The sequence below is a fragment of the Carcharodon carcharias genome, chromosome X (assembly GCF_017639515.1).
Source record: "Carcharodon carcharias isolate sCarCar2 chromosome X, sCarCar2.pri, whole genome shotgun sequence".
Taxonomy (NCBI): domain Eukaryota; kingdom Metazoa; phylum Chordata; class Chondrichthyes; order Lamniformes; family Lamnidae; genus Carcharodon; species Carcharodon carcharias.
Window position 1 is genome coordinate 6601164 of NC_054507.1, and position 25201 is coordinate 6626364.

Genomic DNA, 25201 nt, shown 5'->3' on the forward strand with positions numbered 1-25201 from the left:
TCCCACTCTACCTCTCACTCTCCACACCCTTTTATATCCCACCCAGTCTAATCCCACTCTCCCCATCTCACCCAATGCCCTTTAATATCCCACCCAGTCTAATCCCACTCTCCCCCTCACCCCCCGCACCCTTTAATATCCCACCCAGTCTAAACACACTCTCCCCCTCTCTCCCCACACCCTTTACTACCCATCCAGTCTTATCCCGCTCTCCCCCTCACTCCCAACCCACTTAATATCCCACACAGTCTAATCCCACTCTCCCCCTCACTCCCCATACCCTTTATATCTCACCCATTCTTATCTCACTCTGCCCCTCACTCCTCACACCCTTTCATATCCCACCCAGTCTAATCCCGATCTCCCGCTCATTCCCTGCTCCCTTTTATATCCCACCCAGTCTAATCACACTCTCCCCCTCACTCCGCACACCCTTTAATATCCCACCCAATCTAATCCCTCTCTACCTCTCACTCCCCACACCCTTTAGTATCCCACCCAGTCTAATCCCACTCTCCCCCTCACTCCCCACATTCTTTAATATCCCACCCAGTCTAATCCCACTCTCCCCCTCACTCCCCACACACTTTAATATCCCACCCAGTCTAATCTCACTCTCCCCCTCACTCTCCACACCCTTTAATATCCCACCCAGTCTAAACACACTCTCCCCCTCTCTCCCCACACCCTTTAATACCCACACAGTCTTATCCCGCTCTCCCGCTCACTCCCGACCCCCTTTAATATCCCACCCAGTCTAATCCCACTCTTCCTCTCACTCCCCACACCCTTTAATATCCCACCCTGTCTAATTGCACTCTCCCCCTCATTCTCCGCAACCTTTAATATCCCACCTAGTCTAGTCTTACTCTCCCTCTCACTCCCCGCACCCTTTAATATCCCACCAGGTCAACTCGCACTCTCCCCCTCATTCTCCGCACCCTTTAATATCCCACCCAGTCTAATCCCACTCTCCCCCTCACTCCCCACACCCTTTAATATCCCACCCAGTCTCATACCAGTCTCCCCCTCACTCCCCACTCCCTTTAATATACCACCCAGTCTAATCCCACTCTCCCCCTCACACCCCAAACCCTTTAATATTCCACCCCGTCAAATCCCACTCTCCCCCTCAGTCCCCACACCCTTTAAGATCCCACTCACTCTAATCCCACTCTCCACACCCTTTAATATCCCACCTAGTCTAATCCCACTCTCCCCCTCACTCCCCACACCCTTTATATCTCACCCTTTCTAATCTCACTGTCCCCCTCACTCCTCACACCCTTTAATATCCCACCCAGTCTGATCCCGCTCTCCCCCTCACTCCCTGCTCCCTTTAATATCCCACCCAGTCTAATCCCACTCTCTCCCTCACTCCCCACACTTTTTAATATCCCACCCAGTCTAATCCCACTCTCCTCACTCCCCACACCCTTTAATATCCCACCCAGTCTAATCCCACTCCCCACACCCTTTAATATCCCAACCAGTCTATTCCCACTCTCCCCCTCCCTCCCCACATCCTTTAATATCCCAACCAGTCTATTCCCACTCTCCCCCTCCCTCCCCACGCCCTTTAATATCCCACCCAGTCTAATCGCAATCTCCCCCTCACACCCTGCACCCTTTAATATCCCACCCAGTCTATTCGCACTCACCCTCTCACTCCCTGCACCCATTAATATCCCAGCCAGTCTAATCGCACTCTCCCCCTCCCTCCCCACACCCTTTAATATCCCACCCAGTCAGATCCCACTCTTCCCCACACTCCCCACACCCTTTAATATCCCACCCAGTCTAATTGAACTCTCCTCCTCACTCCCCACCCCCTTAATATCCCACCCAGTCTAATGCCACTCTCCTCCTCACTCCCCGCACCCTTTAATATCCCCCCCAGTCTAATCCCACTCTCCTCACTCCTCACACTCTTTAATATCCCAGCCCGTCTAATCCCACTCTCCCCCTCACTCCCCAATATCCACCTTGTCTAATCCCATTCTGTCCTCAATCCCCTCATACTTTATTATCCCGCACAGTCTAATACCACTCTCCCCCCCACTCCCCACGCCCTTTAATAAACCACCCAGTCTAATCCCACTCTCCCCCTCTCTCCCCGCATGCATTAATATCCCTCCCAGTCTAATCCCACTCTCCCCCTCTCGCACTGCACCCTTTAGTATCCCACCCAGTCTAATCCCACTCTCCCCCTCACTCCCCACCCCCTTTATTATCCCTCCCAGTCTAATCCCACTCTCCTCCTCACTCCCCACACTCTTTAATAAACCACCCAGTCTAATCCCACTCTCCCCCTCACTCCCCACACCCTTTAATATCCCGTCTAATCCCACTCTCCCCCTCACTCCCCGCACCTTTTATTATCCCACTCAGTCTAATCCCACTCTCCCCGCACCCTTTAATGTCGCACGCAGTCTAATCCCACTCTCCCCCTCACTCCCCACACCCTTTAATATCCCACCCGGTCTAATCCCACTCTCCCCCTCACTCCCCACACCCTTTAATATCCCACCGAGTCTAATCCCACACTCCCCCTCACTCCCCACACCCTTTAATATCCCACCCAGTCTAATCCCACTCTCCCCCTCACTCCCCACACCCTTTAATATCCCACCCAGTCTAATCCCACTCTCCCCCTCACTCCCCACACCCTTTAATATCCCACCCAGTCTAATTCCACTCTCTCCCTCACTCCCCACACCCTTTAATATCCCACCCAGTCTAATCCCACTCTCCCCCTCACTCCCCACACCCTTTACTATCCCACCCAGTCTAATCCCACTCTCCCGCTCACTCCCCACACCCTTTAATATCGCACCCAGTCTAATCGCACTCTCCCCTTCATTCCCCACACCCTTTAATATCCCACCCAGTCTAATCCCACTCTCCCCCCCACTCCCCACACCCTTTAATAAACCACCCAGTCTAATCCCACTCTCCCCCTCTCTCCCCGCATTCATTAATATCCCTCCCAGTCTAATCCCACTCTCCCCCTCTCGCACTGCACCCTTTAATATCCCTCCCAGTCTAATCCCACTCTCCCCCTCACTCCCCTGACCCTTTAATATCCCACCCAGTCTAATCCCACTCTCCCCCTCACTCCCCACACTCTTTAATAAACCACCCAGTCTAATCCCACTCTCCCCCTCACTCCCCACACCCTTTAATATCCCGTCTAATCTCACTCTCCCCCTCACTCCCCGCACCCTTTAATATCCCACTCAGTCTAATCCCACTCTCCCCGCACCCTTTAATGTCGCACGCAGTCTAATCCCACTCTCCCCGCACCCTTTAATGTCGCACGCAGTCTAATCCCACTCTCCCCCTCACTCCCCACACCCTTTAATATCACACCCAGTCTAATCCCACTCTCCCCGCACCCTTTAATGTCGCACGCAGTCTAATCCCACTCTCCCCCTCACTCCCCACACCCTTTAATATCACACCCAGTCTAATCCCACTCTCCCCCTCACTCCCCACACCCTTTAATATCCCACCCAGTCTAATTCCACTCTCCCCCTCACTCCCCACACCCTTTAATATCCCACCCAGTCTAATCCCACTCTCCCCCTCACTCCCCACACCCTTTAATATCCCACCCAGTCTAATCCCACTCTCCCCCTCACTCCCCACACCATTTAATATCCCACCCAGTCTAATCCCACTCTCCCGCTCACTCCCCACACCCTTTAATATCGCACCCAGTCTAATCGCACTCTCCCCCTCATTCCCCACACCCTTTAATATCCCACCCAGTCTAATCCCACTCTCCCCCTCACTCCCCACACCTTTTAATATCCCACCCGGTCTAATCCCACTCTCCCTCTTACTCTCCAGATAGTTTATTACATCTGGTTCACTAAGCCTCTGTCTAATACACTTTAAATGAATTTAAAGGTGCTAGTGCCGCAGCCATGAATCTTGGCAAGTGATTCTACATCCCAATTGGCCTGGCTGTGCAGAATTGTGGTTTTTTAGTGTTTCCTGCGATTCTTCATGTGAGAATCTCCAAAAGAATTCCAGGAAACTCTACGAGAAACAATTCTCTTGTGTTCTTGCTACTATCTCATTGAGTAGAAAAAGGAATGAGTAATCATTTCTTCCAGTCTGTTTCTAGGTCCAGATCTGATCTGGGAGGCCCAAGGCTAGCCCAGAATTAGGCCTTGGGCCTTTTTTGATTAATTTGCGTGTGTTGGCAGCACTCTGCCTCAGAGACAGCTCAGTCATTGTAAGCTCCCCAATGTCAGTAGATGCCTGCCCCCACTGCTAAGTCCCAGGGAGGAGAAGGGCAATGGGAGGTCAGCCTATCACAAGCCAACAGCAGCTGTCTGGACTGCCCTGGCTCCAAAAGAAATGTGCAACACCAGCAGTTAACCAACGAGGCTGCAAATACTCCCCACTTGGCTGGATGAGTGCAGCTCCCACAACACTCAAGAAGCTCGACACCATCCAGAACAAAGCAGCCCCGCTTGACTGGCACCCCATCCACAAACATTCACTTCCTCCACCAATGACACACAGTAGCAGCAGTGTGTACCATCTACAAGATGCACTGCAGCAACTCCTTCGACAGCCCCTTCCAAACCCACGACCACTACCACTGAGACGAACAGATAGATAGGGACACCAACACCTGGAAGGTCCCCTCCAAGTCACTCACCATCCTGACTTGGAAATATATCGGCTGTTCCTTCACTGTCACTGGATCAAAATCCTGGAACTCCCTCCCTAACAGCACTGTGGGTGTACCTACACCATGTGGACCACAGCCGTTCAAGGCAGCTCACCACCACTTTCTCAAGGGGCAATTAGGGATGGGCAATAAATACTGACCCAGCCAGCGACACCCACAACCCATGAATGAATAAATAAAAATCCTGACCCAATGGCCTGCTTGCTGGTCTGTGCCCTGATAAAAAAAGTTTCTACTCATGTGCTGCTGGGCTTTTTGACTGGCTGAGGCATCACACCTAGGCCCAATGTGTCTTCACGACAGCCCACATTTTTTAGCCAGAGTCGCTGGATGATCAGTGAGGTTATGTCAAGGCTCACATTGTTAATGAAGCCTGGCTTTTCCAGCCAGAGACAACAGGCATGAGACTCTGTCTCACCCTTACCCTAAAACGGAACTTTGTTTTGTCTTGCAGGAGTCTCAGCTGCCAGAGGATCTCGCTGCACAAAAGCCTCTTCATATCGTACATCCTCAACTCCATAGTTACCATCATTTGGCTGACAGCAGTGGCCAATGACCAGGAACTCGTCGCTCGAAACCCTGTAAGTCAGAGCTACTTCAAACGGCATTTCAGGGCCACATTGAGACCTGAGAGCCGGTCTGTGGGTGTCACACTTCACTTTTCATTTCGATCTGAAAAGCAGTAATATGTTCAACATTACCCTATCAAAGGGCAAGAGCTGGACACCATACAGAGGAGAAATGTGGCAACGGTAGACTGTCCGAGCACCGACATTAGGCAGAGCTGCTACTCTTTCAAAAACTATCCTGCTGCACTAGAAAATGCTTTCTCGCAAACCCCTAAGCTTGCGCTGAATGCCCGCGCTGGAACGCATTGGCACTCTCTACATCAGGCGCCCTCAGCAAGGCTAAAGGTCAAAGGGTAACTGGGAGCTGTGTTTCAATAAATAGGGGGGCAAAGCGCATCAGCCCTGAAACTCCATTGAGCCCACTGACCTGTCAGGGCCCCAATAGGGCAAAGCAGGCCCCTCGCTGAGTCTCTCCAACACTCAATGGACCAATCAGACAGAAAACGATTGTTGGGGCATTTCAAACAGATGTTAAGAAAAGTCTCCACCAATTGGTGGCAGGGCAGCAAAACGAAGCTGAGGCACAAATATACACTGTCCCCATCAAACACTCCCAGGACAGGTACAGCACGGCGTTAGATACAGAATAAACCTCCCTCTACACTGTCCCCATCAAACACTCCCAGGACAGGTACAGCACGGGGTTAGACACAGAGTAAAGCTCCCTCTACACCGTCCCCATCAGACACTCCCAGGACAGGTACAGCACAGGATTAGATACAGAGTAAAGCTCCTTCTACACTGTCCCCATCAAACACTCCCAGGACAGGTACAACACGGGGTTAGATACAGAGTAAAGCTCCCTCTACACTGTCCCCATCAAACACTCCCAGGACAGGTACAGCACGGCGTTAGATACAGAATAAACCTCCCTCTACACTGTCCCCATCAAACACTCCCAGGACAGGTACAGCACGGGGTTAGATACAGAGTAAAGCTCTCTCTACACTGTCCCCATCAAACACTCCCAGGACATGTACAGCACGGGGTTAGACACAGAGTAAAGCTCCCTCTACACTGTCCCCATCAAACACTCACAGGGCAGATACAGCACGGGGTTAGATACAGGGTAAATCTCCCTCTACACTGTCCCCATCAAACATTCCCAGGATATGGACAGCACGGAATTAGATACAGAGTAAAGCTTCCTCTACATTTTCCCATCAAACACTCCCAGGACAGGTACAGCACGGTGTTAGATACAGAGTAAAGCTCCCTCTACACTGTCCCCATCAAACACTCCCAGGACAGGTACAGCACGGTGTTAGATACAGAGTAAAGCTCCCTCTACACTGTCCTCATCAAACACTCCCAGAACAGGTAGAGCGCAGGGTTAGATAGAGAGTATAGCTCCCTCTAAACGGTCCCAACAACACTCCCAGGACAGGTACAGCACGGGGTTAGATACAGAGTAAAGCTCCCTCTACACTGTCCCCATCAAACACTCCCAGGACAGGTACAGCACGGTGTTAGATACAGAGTAAAGCTGCCTCTACATTGTCCCCTTAAACCACTCCCAGGACAGATACAGCACGGGGTTAGATACAGAGTAAAGCTTCCTCTACACTGTCCCCATCAAACTTTCCCAGGACAGGTACAGCACGGGGTTAGATACAGAGTAAAGCTTCCTCTACACTGTCCCCATCAAACTTTCCCAGGACAGGTACAGCACGGGGTTAGATACAGAGTAAAGCTCCCTATACACTGTCCCCATCAAACACTCCCAGGACAGGTACAGCAAAGGTTTAGATACACAGTAAAGGTCCCTCTACACTTTTACCATCAAACATTCCCAGGATAGGTACAGCACGGGGTTAGATACAGAGTAAAGCTCCCTCTACACTTTTACCATCAAACATTCCCAGGATAGGTACAGCACGGGGTTAGATGCAGAGTAAAGCTTCCTCTAAACTGTCCCCATCAGACACTCCCAGTACAGGTGCAGCACCGGGTTAGATACAGGGTAAATCTCCCTCTACACTGTCCCCATCAAACACTCCCAGGACAGGCACAGCACGGGGTTAGATACAGGGTAAATCTCCCTCTACACTGTCCCCATCAAACACTCCCTGGACAGGTACAGCACGGGGTAAGATACAGAGTAAATGTCCCTCTGCACTGTCCCCATCAAACACTCCCCGGACAGGTACAGCATGGGTTTTGATGCAGAGTAAATCTCCCTTTACACTGTCCCCATCAAACACGCCCGGGACAGGTACAGCAAGGGGTTAGACACAGTGTAATGCTCCCTATTCACTGTGTACACCAAATACTCCCAGGACAGGTAATGCGCGGTGTGACATACAGAGTAAAGATCCCTCTACACTGTCCCGATCAAAACTCCGAGGACAGGTACAGCAAAGATTTAGATACAGAGTAAAGCTTCCTCTACACTTTTACCATCAAACACTCACAGTACAGGTACAGCACAGGGTTAGATACAGAGTAAAGCTCCCTCTACACTGCCCCCAGCAAACACTCCCAGGACAGGTACAGCACAGGGTTACATACAGGGTAAAGTTCCCTCTACACTGTCCCATCAGACATTCCCAGGACAGGTAAAGCATGGGTTATATATAGCGTAAAGCTCCCTCTACACTGTCCCATCAGACAGTCCCAGGACAGTTACAGCAGAGAGCAGCAGACAGAGTAAAGCTCCCTCTACACTGTCCCCATCAAACACTCACAGGGCAGGTACAGCACGGGGTTAGATACAGAGTAAAGCTCCCTCTACACTGTCCCCATCAAACACTCACAGGGCAGGTACAGCACGGGGTTAGATACAGAGTAAAGCTCCATCTACACTGTCCCCATCAAACACTCCCAGGACAGGTACAGCACGGGGTTAGATAGTGTGTAAAGCTCCCTCTACACTGTCCCCATCAAACATTCACACGACAGGTACAGCACGGGGTTAGATACAGAGTAAAACTCCCTCTAAACCGTCCCCATAATACACTCCCAGGACAGGTACAGCACAGGGTTAGTAAAAGATTAAATCTCACTCTACACTGTCCCCATCAAACACTCCCAGGACAGGTGCAGCATTAGGTGAGATACATAGTAAAGCTCTCTCTACAGCACCCCATCAAACACTCCCAGGACAGGTACAGCACAGGGTTACATACATGGTAAATCTCCCTCTGCACTATAACCATCAAACACTCACAGGATATGGACAGCATGGAGTTCGATACAGAATAAAGCTCGCTCTACACTGTCCCCATCAAACACTCCCAGGACATGTACAGCACAGGGTTAGATACAGAATAAAGCTCCCTCTTGACTGTCCCCATCAAACACTCCCAGCGCAGGTTCAACATGGGGTTAGATACAGAGTAAAACTCCCTCTACACTATCCCCATCAAACACTCCCAGGACAGGTACAGCACGGGGTTAGATACAGAGTAAAGCTCCCTCCACACTGTCCCAAGCAACGCTCCCAGGACAGGTACAGCAAGGAATTAGATACAGAGTAAATATCCCTCTACACTGTCCCCATCAGACACTCGCAGGACAGGTACAGCACGGGTTATATACAGCGTAAAACTCCCTCTACACTGTCCCATCAGACATTCCCAGGACAGGTACATCATGGTGCGGTATACAGAGTAATGCTCCCTCTACACTGTCCCATCAGACACTCCCAGGACAGATATAGCACGGGTTTACATACAGAGTAAAGCTCCCTCTACACTGTCCCCATCAAACACTCCCAGGGCAGGTACAGCACGGGGTTAGATACAGAGTAAAGCTCCCTCTACACTGTCCCCATCAAACACTCCCAGGACAGGTACAGCACGGGGTTAGATACAGAGTAAAGCTCCCTCTACACTGTCCCCATCAAACACTCCCAGGACGGGTACAGCACGGGGTTAGATACAGAGTAAAGCTCCCTCTACACTGCCACCAGCAAACACTCCCAGGACAAGTACAGCACGGGGTTAGATACAGAGTAAATCTCCATCTACACTGTCCCCATCAAACACTCCCAGGACAGGTACAGCACACAGTTAGATACAGAGTAAAGCTCCCTACACACTGTGTACACCAAATACTCCCAGGACAGGTAATGCACGGTGTTACATACAGAGTAAAGATCCCTCTACACTGTCCCGATCAAAACTCCGAGGACAGGTACAGCAAAGATTTAGATATAGAGTAAAGCTCCCTCTACACTTTTACCATCAGATACTCCCAGGACAGGTACAGCACGGGGTTAGACACAGAGTAAAGCTCCCTCTACACTGCCCCCAGCAAACACTCCCAGGACAGGTACAGCATGGGGTTAGATACAGAGTAAAGCTCACTCTGCACTATCCCCATCAGACATTCCCTGGACAGGTACAGCACGGGGTTAGATACAGGGTAAAGTTCCCTCTACACTGTCCCATCAGACAGTCCCAGGACAGGTAAAGCATGGCGTGGTATACAGAGTAATGCTCCCTCTACACTGTCCCATCAGACGTTCCCAGGACAGGTACAGCACGGGATTAGATACAGAGTAAAGCTCCCTCTACACTGTCCCCATCAGACACTCCCAGGACGGGTACAGCACAGGGTTAGACACAGAGTAAATCTCCCTCTACACTGTCCCCATCAAACATTCACACGACAGGTACAGCACGGGGTTAGATACAGAGTAAAGCTCCCTCTACACTGTCCCCATAATACACTCCCAGGACAGGTACAGCACAGGGTTAGATTCAGAGTAGATCTCCCTCTACACCGTCCCCATGAAATACTCCCAGGACAGGTACAGCACGGGGCTAGATACAGAGTAAAGCTCCCTCTACACTGTCACCATCAAACACTCCCAGGGCAGGTACAGCACCGGGTTCGATACAGAGTAAAGATCTCTCTACACTGTCCCCATCAAACACTCCCAGGACAGGTACAGCACGGGGTTAGATACAGAGTAAAGCTCCCTCTACACCGTCCCCATCAAACGCTCCCAGGACAGGTACAGCACGGGGTTAGATACAGAGTAAAGCTCCCTCTACACTCTCCTCATAAAAGCCTCCCAGAACTGGTACAATGCAGTGTTAGATACAGAGTAAAGCTCCCTCTATGCGGTCGCCATCAAACACTCCCAGGACAGGTACAGCACGGGGGTAGAAACAGAGTAAATCTCCCTGCACACTGTCCCATCAAACACTCCCAGGACAGGTACAGCATGGGGTTAGATACCGAGTAAAGCCCCTCTACACTGTCCCCATCAAACACTCCCAGTACAGGTACAGCACAGGGTTAGATACAGAGTAAAGATCTCTCTGCACTGTCCCCATCAAACACTCCCAGGACATGTACAGCACGGGGTTAGATACAGAGTAAATCTCCCTCTACACCGTCCCCATGAAATTCTCCCAGGACAGGTACAGCACAGGGGGAGAGACAGAGTAAAGCGTCCTCTACACTGTACCCATCAAACGTTCCCAGGACAGGTACAGCACGGGGTTCGATACGGAGTAAAGCTCCCTGCACACTGTCCCATCAAACACTCCCAGGGCAGTTACAGCACGGGGGTAGATACAGAGTAAAGCTCCCTCTACATTGTCCCCATCAAACACTGCCTGGACAGAGACAGCATGGGGTTAGTTACAGAGTAAATCTCCCTCTTAGCTGTCCCCATCAAACACTCCCAGGGCAGGTACAGCACGGGATTAGATACTGAGTAAAGCTCCCTCTACAATGTCCTGATCAAACACTCACAGGGCAGGTACAGCACAGGGTTAGATACAGAGTAGATATCTCTCTACACTGTCCCCAACAAACACTCCAAGGACAGGTACAGCACAAGGTTAGACACAGAGTAAATCTCCCTCTACACTGTCCCATCAAACATTCCCAGGACAGGTACAGCACCGTATTAGATACAGAGTAAAGCTCCCTCTACATTGTCCCCATCAAACACTCCCAGGACAGGTACAGCACGGGGGTAGATACAGAGTAAAGCTTCCTCTACACTGTCCCCATCAAACTTTCCCAGGACAGGTACAGCACGGGGTTAGATACAGAGTAAAGATCTCTCTACACTGTTCCCATCTAACACTCCCAGGACAGATACAGCACAGGGTTCGATACAGAGTAAAGATCTCTCTACACTGTTCCCATCTAACACTCCCAGGACAGGTACAGCACGGGGTTAGATACAGATTAACTCTCCCTCTACACCGTCCCCATGAAACACTCCCAGGACAGGTACAGCACGGGGTTAGATACAGAGTAAAGCTCCTGCTACACCGTCCCGACCAAACACTCCCAGGGCAGGTACAGCACGGGGTTAGATACAGAGTAAAGCTCCTTCTGCACCGTCCCCATCAAACACTCCCAGGACAGGTACAGCACGGGGTTAGATACAGATTAAATCTCCCTCTACACCGTCCCCATGAAACTCTCCCAGGACAGGTACAGCACGGGGTTAGATACAGAGTAAAGCTCCTGCTACACCGTCCCGACCAAACACTCCCAGGGCAGGTACAGCACGGGGTTTAGATACAGAGTAAAGCTCCTTCTGCACCGTCCCCATCAAACACTCCCAGGACAGGTACAGCACGGGGTTAGATACAGATTAAATCTCCCTCTACACCGTCCCCATGAAACTCTCCCAGGACAGGTACAGCACGGGGTTAGATACAGATTAAATCTCCCTCTACACCGTCCCCATGAAACACTCCCAGGACAGGTACAGCACGGGGTTAGATACAGAGTAAAGCTCCTTCTACACCGTCCCCATCAAACACTCCCAGGACAGGTTTAACATGGTATTTAGATGGCACAGTTTTTTTTACATCAGACAAAGTGGCCTCTTTTATATATATATATATAGATATATATATATATATATATCTATATATATATATACATATAAAAACAAAAAACCGCGGATACTGGAAATCCAAAACAAAAATAGAATTACCTTGAAAAACTCAGCCCATATTGCAGCATCGGCGGAGAAGAAAAGAGTTTACGTTTCGAATCCTCCTGACCCTTCAAACATCGCCTCTTTGTTGGGCTGTTTGATGTGTAAAGTTACTCAGCTAAAACTCATCCATAGATGTGGTGGAAATCGGCGACTCGAGTGGCCGAAGTGTTCGGTAACAAATCCGTCCTTCTGCATATGGACCATTTGCTCAGGCCGGAGTTAGCAGAGTGAGGTTAGGAATTCTGAGTGGGGTGGGCCAGGGTTTTTGGGCAGTGGAGGGGCTGGTGATGGTTTTTTCAGGGGGAGTGGGTGCGTGGACTGGAGGGCGGCTGTTTGGGTGGTGGGTTGTCTGCATCTGAGCCGTCTACATTCGAAATGGTTTCAGCTTTTCGGGAGACTTCATCAATGCGGTGCCCCTGTTCCAGTCCGCAACCTGCCTTCCCTAGCCAGCTGCCTCTGATGTGTCTGTGTGTGTCCTGTCTGCAGGTTGCCTGTAAGGTGTTACTCTTCATTCACTTGTACTTGACGGGATGCAATTACTTCTGGATGCTTTGTGAGGGGATCTACCTGCACACGCTCATCATCGTGGCTGTGTTTGTGGAGGAGCAGCAATTGTTCTGGTACTACATGCTCGGATGGGGTAGGTACTGTCAGGAGTTCAGAACGATGGGGCAGTACCCACACCCTTTGCTAAGACTGGGGGAAGTGTCTTGTACATTCAGATTAAAACACAGGATCTGACTTCAAGCCTGCACTCACGCAATCCCTCTCTGGAATTTAAGTGGTGGCTGTGACTGAGTTGGCTCTGAGTCACAAGTTTGTGGATTCAAACCCCACTCCAGAGAGTTGAGCATCAAATCCAGGCTGACACTCCAGTGCAGTACTGAGGGAGCGCTGCACTGTTAGAGGTGCTGTCTTTTGGATGAGATATTAAACAGAGACCTGGGTCTGCCCTCTCAGGTGAAAGGAGAGCAGGGGGTGGCAGGGTAGGGAGGGAGATTTCCTCAGTGTCCTGACCAATATTTATCCCTCAATCAACATCACAAAAATCAGATCATTTGGTTATTTATGTCATCGCGGCTTCTGGGAGCTTGCTGTGCGCAAATTGGCTGCTGCGCTTGCAAAAGGCACTTCATTGGCTATGACGCAGCCTTAAGATGCGAAAGGCTTTGTAGAAAGGCCACTGCTGCTCTCAGCTTGTCCGAACCCCAGTCAGCAGCTCTTCACTTCCACTTAGCCAGCTGGTTCCTTCTCTCCGCTGTGTATTCTACCTCCTCAGCTCTCTGCCTGAAATCAGGCCTGACCCACAGCACCACAATCTCCACCATATGTAGGGCAGAGAGGCAGGTCCCAAATCCAGCCCGGCCAGTATGAGGAATCAGGCCTCATACTGTTGGGCGTCTGATGCACAGCAACCACCCAGCCAATTAAAACAACCAGCCTGGCAAAGAGCCCGAGTTGCTGCGACAACAGACACTTTACATGCATGTTGTAACCTGGAGCGATGGATAGCGATGGTGGAGGCTGCAATCTCGTTCCATCACACAGCTGACCAGGAATCTCTCTGGCATGTGTTGGAAGGATTGACCACGCACTGAATGCACTTTCCTTGGTCATCAAGTTCCAGAGTGGGATTATGAACCTGGAGCTTCTGTCTCAGAGGCAGGGACGCTACCACCACATGTCGGCGGCTTCTGAGTGAAAATCCAAGAGATTCTCCTGTACTGCACCACTGACTATCTGTATGGAATGAATCAGGATATCTGAGGGAGTTTGGGGGTCAGGGGGAGATACTATAAAAAGCACACACTCACTCCAGACAACTCTTCTGAAGAAATGCCCAGTATTCCTCCAGTTCCACTAATGATGTTGCAAGTACACATTCACTCCAAATAACTAAGAGTTCCCCCAGGATTTCCCACAAAAAGCTGCCTCGAGCTGGGGCTTCAAGCTATCACTCTGAGCCCATTGCTGACTCTGTCCTTGCCTTCATTCCTGGTGCTAGTCAGGGCAGTTCTGGGCACTCTCTGTAGGGGGCAGTGCAGGCTAAGAAACCATTGAACTTGGCGGCAAACCTGAAAAGGACATGCCCCTGATCGAAGAGCAAAGATTTCTATTGGGGGGTTGCACAAAGTATACCCAATGCCCCCCCTCCCCTGCCCAGTTTACAGACTTCTCCAATTTGTTCTTTGTTCTATCATGGGATATGGGCATCACTGGCAAGGCCAGCATTTATTGCCCATCCCTAATTACCCTTGAATTGAGTGGCTGGCTAGGCCAGTCCAGGGGGCAGTTGAGAGCCAACCACATTGCTGTAGATCTGGAGTCACATGTAGGCCAGACCAGGTAAGCATGGCAGATTTCCTTCCCTAAAGCACATTTGGTGAGTTCCTGCAGTGCATCTTGTAGATGGTACGCACACTGCTGCTACTGTGCGTCGGTGCTGGAGGGAGTGAATGTTTGTGGATGTGGTGCCAATCAAGTGGGGCTGCTTTGTCCTGGATGGTGTCGAGCTTCTTGAGTGTTGTGGGAGCTGCACTCATCCAGGCAAGTGGAGAGTATTCCATAGCACTCCTGACTTGTGCCTTGTAGATGATGGACAGGCTTTGGGGAGTCAGGAGGTGAGTGACTCTCCGCAGGATTCCCAGCCTCTGACCTGCTCTTGTAGCCACAGTATTTATATGGCTGGTCCAGTTCAGTTTCTGGTCAATGGTAACCCCCCCAAGATGTTAATAGTGGGGGATTCAGTGATGGTAATGCCATTGAATGTCAAGGGGCAATGGTTAGATTCTCTCTTGTTGGAGATGGTCATTGTCTGGCACTTGTGTGGTGTGAATGTTACTTGCCACTTGTCAGCCCAAGCCTGGATATTGTCCAGGTCTTGCTGCATTTGGATATGGGCTTCTTCAGTATCTATGAGGGGAAGGATGAAGAAGATGCTCAGGACTCCTCAGTTCATGTGGAGGATAATGGCGAAAAAAAGACAGGGACCTGAATCCACAGCCAATGCATCGTGCTCCTGTCCTCAATTCTAATAGCTGCTAGATTCAGTTAGACTGATAACAACTGCACCACTCTCACATAACAGCTCCAGAAATTAAACAATAAAATCCAAACTAATGAGACAGCATTTCTTTTTCATAACTAAAAACAGAAAAACTCAGCAGGCCTGGCAGCATCTGTGGAGAGAGAAACAGAGTTAACGGTTCAGGTCAATGATCTTTTCATTAGAATTGGGGAAAGTTAGAAATATAGTAGGTTTTAAGCAAGTGAAAGGGAGGAAGATGGGAAAAAGAACAAAAGGGAAGGTCTGTGGTAGGTTAGAAGAGAGGAGAGACTAAATGACAGAAGGGTTCACGGTGCAAGGTCAAAGGGAGTGGTAATGGGACAAGAAGCAAAAATGTGTCTAGAAGACGTGTAGATGGAAGAATGGTGAACAGATGCTGTCCAAATGCAAAAATGAGAAAAATTAGAGTAAAATCAAAACGTGCAAAGAGAAAGGAAACAAAATGGTGGTAGAGATTCTGGGCTGAAAGAGTTCAACTCAATATTGAGTGTGGAAGGCGATAGCAAGCTATTCTTTGTCTCTCCGAAAAACTTCTCCATGGTGTTTCCCCAAGGTCTCTGCAGAATCAGTGGTTTCTACAGGATCAGTGGGTTATACAGAATCAATCGTTTATACAGGGTCAGTGGTTTGTACAGAATCAGTGCTTTCATCAGAATCAGCAGTTTCTACAGAATCAGTGGATTAATCAGAATCAGTGGTTTCATCAGAATCAGCGGTTTATACAGAATCGGCGGTTGATACAGAATCAGTGGTTTATACAGAATCAGTGGTTTCATCAGAATCTTTGGTTTCTGCAGAATCAGTGGTTTCTACAGAATCAGTGGTTTCTACAGAATCAGGGGGTTATATAGAATCAGTGGTTTATACAAAATCAATGGTTTCTGCAGAATCAGTGGTTTCTGCAGAATCAGTGGTTTCTGCAGAATCAGTGGTTTCTGCAGAATCGGTGGTTTATAATGAATCAGTGGCTTAAACAGAATCAGTGATTTCTGCAGATTCAGTGGTTGATACAGAATCAATCGGTTATACAGCCAGTGGCTTATACAGAATCAGTGGTTTATACAGAATCAGTGGTTTCATCAGAATGAGTAGTTTATACGGAATATATGGTTTATACAGAATCTGTGGTTTGTACTGAATCAGTGGTTTATACAGAATCAGTGGTTTCTACGGAATCAGTGGTTTCTACGGAATCAGTGGTTTATACAGAATCAGTGGTTTATACAGAATCAGTGGTTTATACAGAATCAGTGGGTTATTCAGAATCAGTGGGTTATTCAGAATCAGTGGTTTGTGTAGAATTAGTGGTTTCTACGGAATCAGTGTTTTATACAGAATCAGTGGTTTATACAGAATCAGTGGTTTCTGCAGAATCAGTGGTTTCTGCAGAATCAGTGGCTTCTGCAGAATCAGTGGTTTATACAGAACCAGCGGGTTCGACAGAATCAGTGGTTTATACAGAATATGTGGTTTATACAGAATCAATGGTCTATGCAGAATCAATGGTCTATGCAGAATCAGTGGTTTATACAGAATCAGTGGTTTATACAGAATCAGTGGTTTCTACGGAATCAGTGGTTTATACAGAATCAGCGGGTTCGACAGAATCAGTAGGTTATACAGAATCAGTGATTCATACAGAATCAGTGGTTTCATCAGAATCAGTGGGTGATGCAGAATATGTGGTTTATACGGAATCAGCGGTTTATACGGAATCAGCGGTTTATACGGAATCAGTGGTTTATATGGAATCAGTGGTTTATACGGAATCAGTGGGTTATTCAGAATCAGTGGGTTATTCAGAATCAGTGGGTTATACAGAATCAGTGGGTTATTCAGAATCAGTGGGTTATACAGAATCAGTGGGTTATACAGAATCAGTGGGTTATACAGAATCAGTGGGTTACACAGAATCAGTGGGTTATTCAGAATCAGTAGGTTATACAGAATCAATGGTCTATGCAGAATCTGTGGTTTATTCAGAATCTGTGGTTTATACAGAATCAGTGGATTATACAAAATCAGTGGTTTATACAGAATCAGTGGCTTCTACAGAATCAGTGGTTTGTGTAGAATTAGTGCTTTCTGCGGAATCAGTGGTTTATACAGAATCAGTGATTTCTACGGAATCAGTGGTTTTTACAGAATCACTGGTTTCTATGGAATCAGTGGTTTATACAGAACCAGTGGTTTCTATGGAATCAGTGGTTTATACAGAATCAATGGTTGATGCAGAATCAGTGGTTGATACAGAACCAGCGGGTTCGACAGAATCAGTGGTGTCATCAGAATCAGTGGTTTCTACAGAATCAGATGTTTCTACGGAATCAGTGGTTTATACAGAATCAGTGGTTCATAAAGGATCAGTGGTTTCTACGGAATCAGTCATTTACACAAGATCGATGGTTTACACAGAGTCAGTTGGTTATGCAGAATCAGTGGTTTATACAGGAACAGTGGTTTATACAGGATCAGTGGTTAATAGAGTGGGTTAAACAGGATCAGTGGTTTATACAGGATCAGTGATTTATACAGGATCAGTGGTTTATACAGTGGGTTATACAGGATCAGTGGGTTATGCAGAATCATTGGTTTATACGGGATCATTGGTTTACACAGGATCAGTGGTTTATACAGAATCAGTGGTTTATACAGTGGGTTATGCAGAATCAGTGGTTTATACAGAATCAGTGGTTTCTGCAGAATCAGTGGTTTATACAGAATGTGTGGTTTATAATGAATCAGTGGCTTAAACAGAATCAGTGATTTCTGCAGATTCAGTGGTTGATACAGAATCAATCGGTTATACATTCAGTGGATTATACAGAATAAGTGATTTCTACAGAATCAGTGGTTTATACAGAATCAGTGGTTTATACAGAATCAGTGGTTTATGCAGAATCAGTGGTTTCATCAGAATCAGTGGTTTATACGGAATATGTGGTTTATACAGAATCTGTGGTTTCTACTGAATCAGTGGTTTATACGGAATCAGTGGTTTATACGGAATCAGTGGTTTATACGGAATCAGTGGTTTATACTGAATCAGTGGTTTATACAGAATCAGTGGTTTGTGTAGAATTAGTGGTTTCTACGGAATCAGTAGTTTATGCAGAATCAGTGGTTTATACAGAATCAGTGGTTTCTACAGAACCAGCGGGTTCAACAGAATCAGTGGTTTATACGGAATATGTGGTTTATACAGAATCAATGGTCTATGCAGAATCAGTGGTTTCTACGGAATCAGTGGTTTATACAGAACCAGTGGATTCTGCAGAATTAGCGCATTATACAGAATCAGTGGTTTCTACAGAATCAATGGCCTGTACAGAATCATGGGTATTACAGAATAAGTAGGTTCTATAGAACCAGCGTTTTCTGCAGAATCAGGGGTTTATACAGAATCAGTGGATTCCACAGAATCAGTGATTTATAAAGAATCAGTGGTTTATACAGAATCATTGATTTATACAGAATCAATGGTTCATACAGAATCAGTGGATTCTACAGAAACAGTGGGTTAGACAGAATCAGTGGATTCTACAGAATCAGTGGTTTATACAGAATCCGTGGTTATACAGAATCAGTGGATTATACAGAATCAGTGTTTTCTACAGGAGCAGTGTTTGCTACAGGATAATTGGATTCTACATTATCAGTGATTCATACAGAACCAGTGGTTTATACAGAATCTCGGGTATTACAAAATCAGTCGATTGTATAGAATCAGTGTGTTCAGAAGAAACAGTGGTTTATACACAGTCAGTTCTTTGTTCAGAATCAGTGGAATCCTCAGAATCAGTGGTTTATCCAGAATCAGTGGATTCTGCAGAATTAGTCCATTATACAGAATCAGTGGATTCTGCAGAATTAGTCCATTATACAGAATCAGTGGTTTCTAAAGAATCAGTGGCTTCTGCAGAATCAGTGGTTTCTACGGAATCAGGGGTTTAAACAGAATCTATGGCTTATACATAATCAGTGGTTGATACAGAATCAGTGGTTGATACAGAATCAGTGGTTGATACAGAATCAGTGGTTTATACAGAATCAGTGGTTTATACAGAATCAGTGGTTTATACAGAATCAGTGGTTTCTACAGAATCAGTGGAATCTACATAATCAGTGTTTTATGCAGAATTAGTGGTTGATACAAAGTCAGTGGTTTCTATAGAAGCACTGGTTTCTATGGAATCACGGTTTTATACAGAATCAGTGGTTTATGCAGAATCAGTGATTTATGCAGAATCTGTGGTTTATAAAGAATCAGTGGCTTAAACAGAATCTGTGGCTTCTGCAGATTCAGTGGTTCATACAGAATCAGTGGATTCTACAGAATCATCAGTAGATACAGAATCAGTGGTTTCTACAAACTCAGTGGTTTATACAGAATCAGTGGTTTCATCAGAATCAGTGATATATACAGAATCAGAGGTTCATACAGAATCACTGGATTCTACGGATTCAGTAGTTTATACAGAATCAGTGGGTTTGACAGCATCAGTGATTTCATCAGAATCAGTGGTTTATACAGAATCAGTGGGTTTGACAGCATCAGTGATTTCATCAGAATCAGTGGTTTATACAGAATCAGTGGGTTATACAGAATTAGTGGTTTCTACAGAAACAGTGGTTTATACAGAGTCAGAGGGTTATACCGAATCAGTGGTTTATACTGAATCAGTGGCTGATACAGAGTCAGAGGGTTATACAGAATCAGTGGTTTGTGCAGAATCATTGGTTTATACAGAATGAGTGGTTTCTAGAGAAACAGTGGTTTATACAGGATCAGTGGTTTATACAGGATCAGTGGTTTATACAGGATCAGTGGTTTATACAGAATCAGTAGATTATACATAATCAGTGGTTGATACAGAATCAGCAGTTTCTACAGAATCAGTTGCTTCATCAGAATCAGTGGTTTATACAGAGTCAGTAGTTTCTGCAGAATCACTGGTTTCTATGGAATCAGTGTTTTATACAGAATCAGTGGTTTATGCAGAATCAGTGATTTCTGCAGAATCAGTGATTTCTGCAGAATCAGTGATTTCTGCAGAATCAGTGATTTCTGCAGAATCAGTGGTTTATAAAGAATCAGTGGTTTATAAAGAATCAGTGGTTTATAAAGAATCTGTGGTTTATAAAGAATCTGTGGTTTATAAAAATCTGTGGTTTATAAAGAATCAGTGGCTTAAACAGAATCAGTGGCTTCTGCAGATTCAGTGGATGCTACAGAATCATCAGTAGATACAGAATCATTGGTTTCTACAAAATCAGTGGTTTCTACAGAATCAGTGGTTTCATCAGAATCAGTGATATATACAGAATCAGAGGTTCATACAGAATCACTGGATTCTACAGATTCATTGGTTTGTACAGAATCAATGAGTTTGACAGCATCAGTGGTTTCATCGGAATCAGTGGTTTATACAGAATCAGTGCTTTATACAGAATCTGTGGTTTATGGAGAATCAGTGGTTTCCTCGGAATCGGTGGTTTATACAGAATCAGTGGTTTATACAGAATCAGTGGTTTATACAGAATCAGTGGTTTCCGCAGAATCAGTGGTTTATACAGAATGTGTGGTTTATAATGAATCAGTGGCTTAAACAGAATCAGTGATTTCTGCAGATTCAGTGGTTGATACAGAATCAATCGGTTGTACAGAGTCAGTGGTTTATACAGAGTCAGTGGTTTATACAGAGTCAGTGGTTTATACAGAGTCAGTGGTTTATACAGAGTCAGTGGTTTACACAGAGTCAGTGGTTTACACAGAGTCAGTGGTTTACACAGAGTCAGTGGTTTACACAGAGTCAGTGGTTTACACAGAGTCAGTGGTTTATACAGAGTCAGTGGTTTATACAGAGTCAGTGGTTTATACAGAGTCAGTGGTTTATACAGAGTCAGTGGTTTATACAGAGTCAGTGGCTTATACAGAGTCAGTGGCTTATACAGAGTCAGTGGCTTATACAGAGTCAGTGGCTTATACAGAGTCAGTGGCTTATACAGAGTCAGTGGCTTATACAGAGTCAGTGGCTTATACAGAGTCAGTGGCTTATACAGAGTCAGTGGCTTATACAGAGTCAGTGTGATATACGGAATCAGTGGGTTTTACCAAATCACTGGTTTCAACAGGAGCACTGGATTCAACAGGAGCACTGGTTTCTACAGAATCAGTGGATTCTACAGAATCAGAGGGTTATACAGAATGAGTGGGTTATACAGAATGAGTGGGTTATACAGAATGAGTGGGTTATACAGAATGAGTGGGTTATACAGAATGAGTGGGTTATACAGAATGAGTGGGTTATACAGAATGAGTGGGTTATACAGAATGAGTGGGTTATACAGAATGAGTGGGTTATACAGAATGAGTGGGTTATACAGAATGAGTGGGTTATACAGAATGAGTGGGTTATACAGAATGATTGGATTCTACAGAATCAGTGGATTCTACAGAATGAATGGTTTTTACAGAATCAGCGGTCTCATTTGAATCAGTGTTTTATACAGAATCAATGGTTTCTGCAGAACCAGTGGTTTCATCAGAATCAGTGGTTTTTACAAAATCAGTGGTTTCTGCAAAATTAGTGGATACAGAATCAGTGGTTTATACAGCATCAGTGGCTTCTACAAAATCAGTGGTTGATATAGAATCAGTTGATTCTACAAAATCAGTGGTTTATACAGACTCAGTGGTCTATACAGAATTAGAGGTTTATACAGAATCAGTGGTTGATACAGAATCAGAGGTTGATACGGAGTCACTGGTTTCTACAGACTCAGTAGTTTCTGCAGAATCAGTGGTTTCTATGGAATCAGTGGTTTCTACAGGATCAGAGGCTTATACTGTGGGTTATGGATCAGTGAGTTAGACTACATCACTTATTTTGTAAAGAGTTATTGGTTTATACAGGGTCAGTGAATTCTACAGAATCAGTGGTTTATAAAGAATCAATGGCTTATACGGAATCAGTGCTTTGTACAGAATCAGTGCATTCAACAGAATCAGTGGATCTTACAGAATCATTGATTTATACAGAATCCGTGGTTTATACAGAATCAGTGGATTATACAGAATCAGTGTTCTCTACAGGAGCAGTGGTTTCTACAGAATCATTGGATTCTACATTATCAGTGATTCATACAGAATCAGTGGTTTATACAGATTCAGTGGTTTCTACAGAATCTTGGGTATTACAGAATCAGTAGATTGTATAGAATCAGTGTGTTCAGCAGAAACAGTGGTTTATACACAGTCAGTTCTTTGTTCAGAATCAGTGGATTCCTCAGAATCAGTGGTTTATCCAGAATCAGTGGATTCTGCAGAATTAGCACATTATACAGAATCAGTGGTTTCTACAGAATCAATGGCCTGTACAGAATCATGGGTATTACAGAATAAGTATGTTCTATAGAATCAGCGTTTTCTGCAGAATCAGTGGATTCCACAGAATCAGTGATTTATAAAGAATCAGTGGTTTATACAGAATCATTGATTTATACAGAATCATTGGTTCATACAGAATCAGCGGATTCTACAGAAACAGTGGGTTAGACAGAATCAGTGGATTCTACAGAATCAGTGGTTTATACAGCATCAGTGGTTTGTATAGAATTAGTGGTTTCTACGGAATCAGTAGTTTATGCAGAATCAGTGGTTTCTGCAGAATCAGTGGTTTCTACAGAACCAGCGGGTTCGACAGAATCAGTGGTTTATACGGAATATGTGGTTTATACAGAATCAATGGTCTATGCAGAATCAATGGTCTATTCAGAATCAGTGGTTTATACAGAATCAGTGGTTTATACAGAATCAGTGGTTTCTACGGAATCAGTGGTTTATACAGAATCAGCGGGTTCGACAGAATCAGTAGGTTATACAGAATCAGTGATTCATACAGAATCAGTGGTTTCATCAGAATCTGGGTGATGCACAATATGTGGTTTATACGGAATCAGCGGTTTATACGGAATCAGTGGTTTATACGGAATCAGTGGTTTATACGGAATCAGTGGTTTATACGGAATCAGTGGGTTATTCAGAATCAGTGGGTTATTCAGAATCAGTGGGTTATTCAGAATCAGTGGGTTATACAGAATCAGTGGGTTATACAGAATCAGTGGGTTATACAGAATCAGTGGGTTACACAGAATCAGTGGGTTATTCAGAATCAGTAGGTTATACAGAATCAATGGTCTATGCAGAATCTGTGGTTTATTCAGAATCTGTGGTTTATACAGAATCAGTGGATTATACAAAATCAGTGGTTTATACAGAATCAGTGGCTTCTACAGAATCAGTGGTTTGTGTAGAATTAGTGCTTTCTGCAGAATCAGTGGTTTCTACAGAATCACTGGTTTTTACAGAATCACTGGTTTCTATGGAATCAGTGGTTTATACAGAACCAGTGGTTTCTATGGAATCAGTGGTTTATACAGAATCAATGGTTGATGCAGAATCAGTGGTTGATACAGAACCAGCGGGTTCGACAGAATCAGTGGTGTCATCAGAATCAGTGGTGTCATCAGAATCAGTGGTGTCATCAGAATCAGTGGTTTCTACAGAATCAGTGGTTTCTACAGAATCAGATGTTTCTACGGAATCAGTGGTTTATACAGAATCAGTGGTTTATACAGAATCAGTGGTTTATACAGAATCAGTGGTTTCTACGGAATCAGTCATTTACACAAGATCGATGGTTTATACAGAGTCAGTTGGTTATGCAGAATCAGTGGTTTATACAAGAACAGTGGTTTATACAGGATCAGTGGTTAATAGAGTGGGTTAAACAGGATCAGTGGTTTATACAGGATCAGTGATTTATACAGGATCAGTGGTTTATACAGTGGGTTATACAGGATCAGTGGGTTATGCAGAATCATTGGTTTATACGGGATCATTGGTTTACACAGGATCAGTGGTTTATACAGAATCAGTGGTTTATACAGTGGGTTATGCAGAATCAGTGGTTTATACAGAATCAGTGGTTTCTGCAGAATCAGTGGTTTATACAGAATGTGTGGTTTATAATGAATCAGTGGCTTAAACAGAATCAGTGATTTCTGCAGATTCAGTGGTTGATAAAGAATCAATCGGTTATACATTCAGTGGATTATACAGAATAAGTGATTTCTACAGAATCAGTGGTTTATACAGAATCAGTGGTTTATACAGAATCAGTGGTTTCTACAGAATCAGTGGTTTCTACAGAATCAGATGTTTCTACGGAATCAGTGGTTTATACAGAATCAGTGGTTTATACAGAATCAGTGGTTTATACAGAATCAGTGGTTTCTACGGAATCAGTCATTTACACAAGATCGATGGTTTATACAGAGTCAGTTGGTTATGCAGAATCAGTGGTTTATACAAGAACAGTGGTTTATACAGGATCAGTGGTTAATAGAGTGGGTTAAACAGGATCAGTGGTTTATACAGGATCAGTGATTTATACAGGATCAGTGGTTTATACAGTGGGTTATACAGGATCAGTGGGTTATGCAGAATCATTGGTTTATACGGGATCATTGGTTTACACAGGATCAGTGGTTTATACAGAATCAGTGGTTTATACAGTGGGTTATGCAGAATCAGTGGTTTATACAGAATCAGTGGTTTCTGCAGAATCAGTGGTTTATACAGAATGTGTGGTTTATAATGAATCAGTGGCTTAAACAGAATCAGTGATTTCTGCAGATTCAGTGGTTGATAAAGAATCAATCGGTTATACATTCAGTGGATTATACAGAATAAGTGATTTCTACAGAATCAGTGGTTTATACAGAATCAGTGGTTTATACAGAATCAGTGGTTTATGCAGAATCAGTGGTTTCATCAGAAACAGTGGTTTATACGGAATATGTGG

At 45.6% G+C, this 25201-nt stretch overlaps 1 protein-coding gene across 1 annotated transcript in view; it reads left to right on the top strand.

Annotated features, from left to right (window-relative positions):
* The window catches only part of LOC121273197 (calcitonin gene-related peptide type 1 receptor-like), a 184631-nt gene that overhangs the window by 75524 nt on the left and 83906 nt on the right, over positions 1-25201 (top strand). Inside the window, exons 5-6 of the mRNA XM_041180187.1 lie at positions 5166-5292; positions 12752-12905. Coding sequence (XP_041036121.1) covers positions 5166-5292; positions 12752-12905 — 281 coding nt within the window. The remainder of the gene's footprint in view (positions 1-5165; positions 5293-12751; positions 12906-25201) is intronic.